This window comes from Amaranthus tricolor, chromosome 11, assembly GCF_026212465.1.
Source record: "Amaranthus tricolor cultivar Red isolate AtriRed21 chromosome 11, ASM2621246v1, whole genome shotgun sequence".
NCBI classification, from domain to species: Eukaryota; Viridiplantae; Streptophyta; class Magnoliopsida; order Caryophyllales; family Amaranthaceae; genus Amaranthus; species Amaranthus tricolor.
In genome coordinates this window covers 24373112-24383879 of record NC_080057.1, presented here as the reverse complement: position 1 = coordinate 24383879, position 10768 = coordinate 24373112, and the positions used below count along the sequence as shown (strand labels likewise).

At 34.9% G+C, this 10768-nt stretch overlaps 1 protein-coding gene across 4 annotated transcripts; it reads left to right on the top strand.

Annotated features, from left to right (window-relative positions):
- Nucleotides 1–2602: 2602 nt before the first annotated feature.
- On the top strand, nucleotides 2603–10464 carry LOC130827646 (uncharacterized). Of its 4 annotated transcripts, none has more exons than XM_057693426.1 (9): nucleotides 2603–2877; nucleotides 4549–4698; nucleotides 4796–5065; nucleotides 5879–5913; nucleotides 5993–6085; nucleotides 7357–7495; nucleotides 7587–8251; nucleotides 8388–8847; nucleotides 8962–10464. In XM_057693426.1, the coding sequence occupies exons 1-9, from the start codon at nucleotides 2775–2777 to the stop codon at nucleotides 9699–9701; spliced, it is 2655 nt and encodes an 884-aa protein (XP_057549409.1). In that variant the 5' UTR covers nucleotides 2603–2774; the 3' UTR covers nucleotides 9702–10464. The 4 variants fall into 4 exon arrangements, with proteins under 4 accessions (XP_057549409.1, XP_057549410.1, XP_057549408.1 ...); XM_057693427.1 differs by having other exon boundaries at nucleotides 7593–8251; nucleotides 8962–10463; XM_057693425.1 differs by having other exon boundaries at nucleotides 7593–8251; nucleotides 8388–10464.
- The last annotated feature ends 304 nt before the right edge of the window (nucleotides 10465–10768 follow it).

The window sequence follows — 10768 nt, the reverse complement described above, 5'->3', positions numbered from 1 at the left end:
TAATACAATTCTCCAAACAACTTATTATCTGGAAAATTCTTCGTCGTTTTATCAATGAAGCTTGTTTCGGTTAAGAAACTTGATTCGACAAAAGACTATAATAAGACCTGAAGATGAAGCCTTGTAGAAGTCAATTGTCCACGACCTAGAAATATAAAGTAGTTCTTCTACAAACATAACCTGGAATCCTGCAACACAACACGTTAGCCTTGCCCGAGGGTGATCTCCCGGAAAACACCTCCAACGCTCAAGTTAGATCAGTGATGAGATCAATGAATGAATAATATTAACTTGAATGTAAGGTAATATATTGAGTTATTGGATGATTGTATTCGGGTTTTAGGTGAATATTAGGCAGAGTTTTGTTATAGAATAATGAGCATGAACCAAAATTTGGTGTTGGTAGGTTTTATTTATAAGAATTAGAGGGAAATTATTCCAGGAGAAAGGAGGACATGATGGGTATCATGGGGAATGGTGATAAGTGATGGAGAATTACTTTCAGATCATGGAAGTTACTTGCTTGGTAGCCAAGCAAGACAGTTGAAAAGTCAAGAAAAAGCCCCTTGACCGAGTGTCAAGGTCAATGAAAAGTCAAAGGGTATTAAGATAATATAATATTAATAATTAAATAAATAAATGTTACCATAACAAAGCTTAATAATCTATTTTTATTCTATTTAATATTTTTTTATTATATGATTTGTTATCTAAAATTCTAATTTATTTTTGAAATTTCTTTTTTGATGAATTCAAAACTATCTCTATTCTCTATATCTACTAATCTACTAATGCAATAGATTTTTAGGCCACGTATCATTGTCTTACAAATACTATATTTGAATAGCATATTAATAGAGAAAAGAAAGGACATAAAGGAGTAAGGACTAAAGAAAGAGAATGTATCTTGTTTGTTTAGATGGGAAAGAAAGGTAAAATGAAGGAAAAATGAGTGTTAACACCTTTCAAATTTTTCCACCTTAGAAGAGATTGTATTCTTAAAAAAATTTGTCTATATTTTCCCTTTAAATCCCTTCCATCTTTTTTTGATATCAATCATATAACCGAGGAAATACACATTTCATAAACCAGAGAAATATCATCTCTAAATTATATGACAACGGGGGCAAGGACTCCAATGATATATAAAGTGTTAGATCCGTCTCAGACAATTTAGTAGTCCTGAGCAGAAAATATTTATGGGCCCTTACAATACAAACATACTTCTATGTCCTTTTTTTAAAGGCATTAATTTTTTCAATAGAATAAAGTTCTAATTTTGTATAAGTAAACCATTCTATAATTTGTTTTGATTATTCTTTTAAAAGTAAACAAATTATTTGTTTGATCTATTATACGTAAACAAATAGTTCTCATGGATTTAATTGTTTTGATTATTTGTTGGATCTATAACAAATTTTCGATTATTTACTCCAATATGATGACATTTAAATGTAATAATTACACCAGTCATCATCGATTTTTTAATCATGAGATCAATTAATAATAGTATATGGTTATAGTTATTGAATGTATTCTATGTGATATCTCGCGTTGAGCTTTAAAAAGAATTGATAAACTTTTATATCAACAAGATGCATCTTCTTTTCAATTGAGTTTATGTGCTAAGAATTTCATCATGGTGAGAAGCAATTTTAGGATGGGTGAAAGACTTGTGCTGATTTGTGGGACAAGTCTACAACCTCCAAGGATAATCATCGTTAGTCCGGTGTGGCCTAAGTGTTACATACTAAACGGTTTTAAAAAAATAATGTAAATTAGTAAACATTTTTTTAAAAAATAGTAAAAATTAATGTAAATTAGTAAGCGGACTCATACAACACAATCTTAACAAAAAAATATAATAAATTTTTATGAGATACTAAATTCAGTTTTGAAAATTACTCAAATTATAGCCCTATTAGTGTATTTTTAAACTACCCTACCCAAACAAACGAACTAAGACACAACATCTTTCCTCTTGTTATCAACCCACCACCCCAATCTCTCTAACACAACCACTACCTCCGACAGACACCACCAAACCATAACCTTTCTAGCCCACTGCACCCACCAACCACTCCTATTCACCAAAAAAAAACGCCTACCACTGCATGATAGACCCAACGGTAGCTAAAACATCGTCTGCCTTTCCACTGCACCGCCAAAATATCACCTTCTAAATTAATCTTTATGCCACCGACATCAAGCTCCGACATTCAGAGTTCTATCATTGTAGGTGACTTGAATTTTGATAGTGATGGTTTGAATTTGTGATAATAATGACGGTGTTGGTGATGGGGATGGCAAAATTTCTAGTGATGGCGGTGGTGATGATAGTAGTATTAGTGGTGTTTGTAATAGTGGTGGGAACGTTAAAGAATTGAATAATAGTGGTCGTTATTAATTATTATTAAGAGAAATATAATGATATTGTTAACTATTTACTTAAATGTAAAATATAACATACATTTTCTACAAATTAGGGCTAGTTTTTTTAAAAGGTAATTAGGGCAAAATTTTAAGCTATATTTAGCACCCCTAAAATTTTTTAAAGGTTTTAAGGTCAATATACAAAATAATGGTAAGGCATAACGGCTCTGTTTTTTGAAAATTGAATATAGCCAAATACTCTCATTCTACTGTTCATCCTTTTCCTCTTTCCCTTTCATAACTTTCATTTTCGCTTCTTCCTCAATCCTCTCTTTCTCGCTTCGCACTTCTCTTACTAACAATTTCACTTCGCTTTCTTTCCGATCTCTCAATTTTCGGCCATGGATAATCCGGATGCGCTTCAGATTGATGCCGAAACTGATGGATTTTCTCTCATTGACGTTTCTGCTTCTGATGATGATTTCCTCTTGGCTTCTTCTTCTGGTCGATTTTTGATTTCCTTATTTCTTTATACATGTTTTAATCTGTTGTTTTTTTATTATTCGATTCCTATTTTGTGGAATTTTGTTTAATTTTTGTCGATTTTATTACTCTTTTTACTCGATTTTTTTAGATTACCTATTTTTTTGCCCTAATTGTTGATTGTTACACGAAGGTGATTTTCTGCTGGATTTTTTATGTGCTTGAAATTATTGTAAAATGCTGCGCAATTTTGAACGTATTTAACAGAGGTGATATTCTGCTGGATCTTGTGTGTACTTGAAATTATTGGAAAATGTAGCGCAAATTTGAAATTATTAAAAGGAGGTGATACTCTGCTGGATTTGTGTGCTTAATCACTACTTCTTGTGTCAATCAGCGCCCTTCATTATGATATATGCTGCAACTATGTCATTCAATTTTAATATTTATGAGGCCTTGTGAAGAGCTTAAACATGAGTCTTGTGAAACTATAGCCTATAAACTAAATCCACAATGACGTATATTCTGTAAATATTATAAATTTAGTGAAAATAGTTGAAAAAATAATTCAATTATAATATATTTTTTTCTTTTATCAAGAACAGCATTGATATTAAAATATAAAAAACAACTAGTTGAGTTCATGTAACCGACCCTATATTGTTGGGACTTGGGACGAAGACTTTGGCATTGTTGTGTAACTTGAGAAGTTTTTGTGGTTGTACATGCCTACCTTTTCTTTTGTTTTCGTCTTTGCACCAACACCTTATAGAAGTTGTAGGATACTTTCTATCGATGTCAAGTATCTGTTTGTGAGGAATAAACAGGAATAACTTCGCCTTTTGTACAACACAAAGATCTCTATTAGGTTGAGTGGCCTAAACAAACTAGGATTTAATTGAATGACTTTGCTCAAGCTGAGAAGTAAGAGGGTGCAATTTACTCCCAAATCACAAACCATTTGGGTGATGTGCCTAGTTTTGCAGCATTTAGTGTCCTTGTATGTTTGCCTTGTTTTTCTTAACTCATGCTCTGTGTTGCAAATCTCACACCTTTTCCAGTCCTCAGGAATAGAGATATACTATTGAAGTCTGATTAATTTCATGATATTGGCTGATACCCTTGTTGTCTTCATCTATGAGAGTATGTGGTGCAAATATTTTCACATTAAATCAACATATATTGAGCAACCAGCATGAGTTGCTCGGTATATCTGATTTGGTGTGTATTGGCTGCTCATATAGTATGTACTATGTATGAAATAAATATAACTTCTTTAATTTTTAAATTACTTGCGTTGTCCCTTCTAATTGAATGAAATGCAAGATGAATGGGTTTCTTGTAATAGTGTAAATGTATTTTTCATGAACCTGATTTTGTTCCATTTCTTTTTATGAAAGCTTGGTTTTGCTCTATCACGAATGGTACTTGGTTTACAAAGATGTATACTTATTATTATAAAATGATTCCCAAGAATACAATGTAGATATATGTGTCTTTGAAGATAATTTTTTCATGAATGTTACATTTTTGTTTTTTAAGTAAACATTATTTTGTTATGTTGATGCTATATTATTCGAGGTTTTAGTTTTATTTACCATGTCATTGTGGATAAATCAGCTCAAAGATACACTGGTGATTAGTGCTTCACAAGTCCGCATACTTAAAGATACTCTTGTTTGTCTCTTACAGATGTGAGCATAGAGGACAATCCAGGCTTTGCTGGTGGAACGCTTATACACCCGCCATCTGATTCTTTTGCTTTTCAAAGACCTTTAAAAAATGGAAAGTGTAATCTGCGCAAAAGCTTGGCCTGGGATAGCGCATTTTTTACAAATGCTGGTATGGTTTATGTCAAATGTATTTCGGAATTTTATTCCATTAATTACTATTGTTTCTGTTCTGCGACCTGCATTACAAGGACTTCTATTATTTACAGGAGTTCTTGATCCCGAGGAGTTGTCAAGCATAATTGAGGGAGCTGAAACCTGCGTAAAACAGAATTCATTTCTACCCGGTATCCAAGAAGAATTAAGCAAATCCACTGATTCAATCTCCACTTTTCAGAGTGATTTGACACTGGAAAGTCTTGAGGCTGATCTATTCTGTGATATTAGAGCTTCTATTCAGAGATGCAGTAAATCTTCCACCACAGGGAATAGCTGTGGCTCTAAAATCCTTAGAAAAGAGAAATCTACAGATGGATGTTGTAAGTACTGTGATTCTTTCTTTTGTTAGCAGTTCAAATTTTTAAAATTCAAGTAGATTGCTTACGGTTCTGATAAAACCTGAAATCATTTTTGCTTGCTTCATCTGACCTGTAAGTTGTGACTTGTGATTGAACGCCATTGCCTTTTTGTTGTATTTTTTTACTTGTGGTTTAGGTGGGTTTATGTACTCTGAGTTTGTTGCCTAGATTCTAGTCAAAGCTTGTTTCTAAAGAAAAATCCCTGAACCTTGATTCTCATGAGTCATGACAAATTATCTACATATACGCTTTAACCGTAAGGTATATTCGGAATTGAAACAATAATTTGAGTTGGATAGTAGCAGTATGAATAATAATCAATGATTTGAACTCTGATATGGGATTCACGTTCACAAGTGTGTGGGACCACACGTGGGATGTTATTGAACTTGGTGTTGTATCTTGGTGTCATAGCTTGGTGTGTAATTTGCTAAAATTTGAAGCACATCAGCATTCCCGTTGTAGTTCCTTAAATGGTGCTCAATGTTGATGAAATCTGAGTCGCGTCAAAATAGTCCTGACCTATTTGCTTATCATGTATTAAAAAATGGGTGGTAGTGCTCCTATTTGCTTATCATGTATTAAAAAATGGGTGGTAGAGCTCTAAGCTGTTCTAGAAGTATAGATATATTTTTTCAGTGCTTAAGTTTTCTTTCAGCCTCGCTGTTTGTGCATATTTTCATATGCAAAGTGTCTGTGCATCACAATTCATCTCTGATTGTGTTTCAATAGTTATAATTTATTGGAACTAATTTTTATTTGTTATTTTTCCAGCAACAAAGAATGCTGAGCCTTCTTCTCACAAATTGGTAAGCTAATCTGATGATGCTCTTTTTAGAATTTGAAAATTTGGTGACTCTCAAATTAGTTGTATTCTGACTCTGGCAGGCAAATCCCAAATTATCTTCCAACAAACTCAATTCTGGTGTTCAAGGGCGCGTGAGAACACTAAAACCTATTTCTGTTTCCAAACAAGATAAGGTATGTTATTTCTTTGTAGCAACACCATTTATGTGCAGTGCGTATCACAATTTTCTTCATAATTGCTCGTCATTTTATCAATTTTTAGAATTGCAGTAGGAGGATCAGCTTTTTTCGTTCACTTTTTATAGTGGAGCTGCTTGTTATTCTCTCGACCCTCCATCCCATAAAATTTTTTTGTTTGGGTTCTGAATATGGATTACCAACGTTTTATATAGAGAATAGACTAGACGGCAGTTTGGTTGCGGGTGAACAAGAAAGGGGTAGGGACTTTTGGGTCAGAACTATCTTTGTGATATAAAATTTCCCATTTTTCAGTTTGGTTTTACCCCCAAACTCCTTTTCATTATTCCCTAGTCTGACTTCAGGACTTAAATTCTCCAACTTGGGTTTCCAAATCTCAGCCATCAACTCCACTTGCTCCAGCCTGGCTTCCACTCTCCTGCACATCACTTTGTCCAGCTACACTGTTGGTGACTCCTGTGTTTCTTATCAACCTCCGCAAATTCACTCACCTTTAACCAACACTACCAATATGGCTTCATCAGTCACAAATAAAACAGTAAACTACCATCACTAGAGTTGGAAGGAAACAAAGTGAAGCCTTGAAGGCATCCCTTGTTATGAAAAGCTTATGGTTGAATATAGATGGTTAAACTCGGCCATAGAAAGCTCTGTAATTAGTGCTGTTAGATACGGAGCTTTCATGGTCGATTTCAGCCGCCCTACTCGCTCAATAGCCAAGGCTATAGAGATGGGTTGGTAGGCATGGAGCTCGTTGAGACTGGTGAACAGAGATGTCTGTGTAGGAATAACTGTGGCTTTTTGCTGGGGATCAATTTGATGCTTGAGATTAAATGGGAGGGAAAGAATGATGAACAGTGTACTTTCTAGGGAAGAAAGTGAATAGCTGTTGTGATGTATACCAAACAATTTCTTGGATGTTGGGGGTTTCACATTTCTTTCCATTTTATTCTCTTTCTAGATCTGTTTCTTTTTTCGTAATATTAACCAAACGACTTATAATAGAGGAAGAGGAAGTACAGGAATGGACACATGATAGAGCTCATTTGAAGTTTGTTAGACGAGAAATTTTGGGATATTTATGCAAGAAATATTTGGTGTACATAAAGTTGCAACAAGTACTCTTTACTTCTCAGACTTTGGGCTGGCTGTCAAGAATTTCTAAAATGATATTTTTTTATTAATGTAATTTGTTTTTGCAGCAAATGCAGCTGAACTAACAGTAGCTAATTTTTTTCTTATTAAAGCCTCCTATCAACCGAAGTAGAGAGCCTACCTCTCTGCTTTCTAAGCAACTTAAGGTGGTTGGCGATCCAACTATTAAAAGGATGTCTGTCGGAGCAGGTTGTGTCAAACAAGATGCTAATGCTGTAGGAAATGTGATGGGTAAATGACTTATCTACTTACCTCTTAATATTGCTGAGGTAAACCAACATTTCAAGCAAAACAACTTTTAACATTAAGATTGTTTTAAAAGGTGCAGGGGAAGGAGCTTCAGTGCCCAAAACTTCCCGGCAGGTTAATCCAAGAAAACCTTTACCGAAAGCTCAAATTTTTTCTAAAACTTCTGCAGCTTCTTTAGTACTGAACAGATCCACAACACACAGCTCACGCTCTTCTTGTGATAGCTCTAGTAGCTCTCCATCTGAAAGTGTTCAGAAATCTCAAACAGGTGTTACCAGAAGAAAGATCGACAAGAATGTCAATCTGCCATCTGGTTCCAAAACCAAAACTTCATCTAAAGTTGTAGAAAAGGTTAAATCTCAAAATAAGGAATCCCGTCTCTCAGCATATGTGAAGTCTACATCAAACCTCTCTCCTAGTATATCACCTGCAAGCTCTATTAGTGAATGGTCCACAGAGTCATCTTCTTCAACGGCTACAGTTAACCAAAAGCATTTTGGCTTTAATCCTCGTCTCCCTTCCTCTAAAGATGTTACGGGTGAAAGCGACACTTCTCGAAATATGCATAAGCTATCCATTGATAGAGCTTTGGCAGGACAGGATCATCAGGTATCAGGTATATCTAAACAATCATTGCAGCAACCATCAGCTGGGGATGTTGCATCTAATACTGGTCCAGGATTTGCTAAACCCTCTGGTCTTCGAAAGCCGTCGCCAAATATTGGTTTCTTTGATGGGGTCAGCTATTTTATCTTGGATACTTTTTAAGTCTTCTGGTAGTTTTTGTACTGAGCTCGCATATATTTGAATTATTGTTAAATTTATTTTGCAGTTTTTTTGTATCCTTATCTTAAATGAAGAATGTCTTGCACAGGTGAAAGCTGTTGCCAGAACTCCTAGCAGCTCACGGTCTCGTTCTGCCTTACCGAGCAACCTTCCTGGATCAGTATCCGGAACGTTAAGCCCTTTTGGGACTACAAACAAAACAAAGCTTGGCACTAGTACTTCTAAAATGACAAGTGCAGCTGCTGGAACTGCGAAGCCTAAACAACTAACTACTGGTGCAAATCTTCAAACACCTGCACGTCTACGTGGCAACGCTGTTGATTTGCAAAATCTCTCCACTGCTAAAAAGATTGATAATAATTCTGAAACATCATCAAAAGTCAAGAGAAGTATTCCGGCCAGGTCATTTGCAGAAACCTTCAATGTCGGAAAACATGCTAGTGATTCTTGGCTAGTGGGTGAGGATAAACTGTCTTGTAATCATCTCACTGATGATGCTGTTGATAAAGCCTCCTCTGAATTGCTGATAAGTAATTCACCGAAGTCAGGTATAGAAAATAACAATAAAATTCCTAAAGTTTCTGAACTAGGAAATCATGTTTCTGATTCTGAGCTAGTTGGCAAGGATAATTTGAGTAGTGATCAAGTAACTGTCGCTGCAGAAGATGGACCCAAAATTGACGCTCGCAGCTTTGAGACAAACCTCGAATCGTCTGCATGTGCGCAAGACCTCTCACTTGGCTTGCTCAACTCTCCAAGTGCTGCCTCTAAACTTTCTGGAAGTAATTTGTACAAGTCGGCCTTGAAAAATAATAGCAAAGTTGATGAAGTAATTGATGAGGGGAAACAGGCTCTTGATCTTGCTTCTGTAACTGAAGGTAACTTGGTTGCATCTGAGAAAGAAACCAACACAGAAGGGAAGTTGCTCGTAACTATTGATCCGGATAATGTAAATGTCATAAATCAAGTCAAAATCGACCCTCAGGGTACTGATCTAAACCTCACGCCTACTGCTCAACTGCAAAGTGCCTCAAGAACCAAGGAGGTATATGATAATTTTTACTGTGAACGCTTAAATAGAAGTTCGCAGAATTTTGCCTCTGAAAGACTTGAAGAAGCTGATGATAAATATTCTCATCCTGACGATTTGACTACTTCAGAATCAGAAGAAATTCTCCACTTGACTAATGATCTGGTAACTGCCATCTCTAAAGATTGCTGTGCTAGTCCGCATTCTAACATTGAGCAGAGAAATACAAATAATAGCAGTGCTTTTTATGATCTAATCCCATCCCAAGAAGTCGGTGAGGCTGCTAATAGTGAAGAGCATATGCAACATGGTCCATGTAATGATAATCTGTGTTCAAAAAACGAGCTGGTGGAGGTAAAGGAAAATGTGTAAGCTAAACGCCAACGGGAGGAATATGATAGGATCGTCGAGCCTAGAGACTAAAAGCTGGAGATGTAGGAAGAATCAGACAGAAAGTTGAACCTGAGTCTGAAAATTTTCAAGTTGCTCTCTTGTGGTGTCTAAGTCGTAACAATGTGCAAGTAAGATATCAAGTTCTCTACCTTTGCTTTCTTTAGCCGTAGGTCTTGCATCAAGGATTCAGTTGCAGTAAAAATATCGAATTTAATGCTAAGACGAGCAACTCGTCATTATTGATGCTTGTCCTAGCTTTTTCTGTAGAAATTTCAAATAGAAAACAGATGATGCAAAATAAGTTTTCAAGGAATGTGACATGTATTTAGTGGTCTTCATTTTACTCGAATGAATATGCTCGAGAAAAAGTGTTTACATAATACATTTAAGGCTTATACCTGCTGGTGCTCATTTATGATGTACTTCTGAATCATTTATGAAGAATTCAAGTGTCTTACATTGTTTTATTTTCCTTTTCGGACAAATACTACTATTCCTATAATTTTACAACATTTGAATTGTAAATACTCCCTTGTTTTGAATTAGTTGCAACATATATTCTGTAAACACTTCGTCTTGTATGAGACCGTCTCGATTAGGCTGATCCATGAACATTTAATATGTTAATGTGATTACTTACAACTTAAAAGTGATCAGTTAGATAAATAGACTAATTATATAGGTCTGTTTTATGGTGAAATGGTCTCATACAAAATGAGCTGAACTTTTAATATTAGTCATACTAGCCTATTTCAAAGCATTTATATCATGTAGTTGTTTCAATTAACTCTATAAAAGTGCATTTTTTTTATCTTGAATTCTATTTTTATCCTCAAAACTTAGAGTTCAGGAAATGGGAATAAATGTTACAATTGATTTGGAATAGAGCTGTTTATGGGCGGGCTACCCGCCAGACTTTGTAGGAAAGTAAAATGTTAGTATAATATTATATTTTATATGTTATATTATTGAGATTTAGTTTCTTTAAGTTTAATATTTCGTAATATTTTGTTTTCTTATTTTAGTCTTTATCTCTTGTATAAATA

Excerpts from the sequence above, each read along its gene's own strand:
- LOC130827646 (XM_057693424.1), top strand. The coding sequence starts at position 2,775 with ATGGATAATCCGGATGCGCTTCAGATTGATGCCGAAACTGATGGATTT. Across the intron at positions 5,066-5,878 it reads GAAATCTACAGATGGATGTT|CAACAAAGAATGCTGAGCCT; the intron begins GTAAGTACTGTG and ends TTATTTTTCCAG. Across the intron at positions 5,914-5,992 it reads AGCCTTCTTCTCACAAATTG|GCAAATCCCAAATTATCTTC; the intron begins GTAAGCTAATCT and ends TGACTCTGGCAG.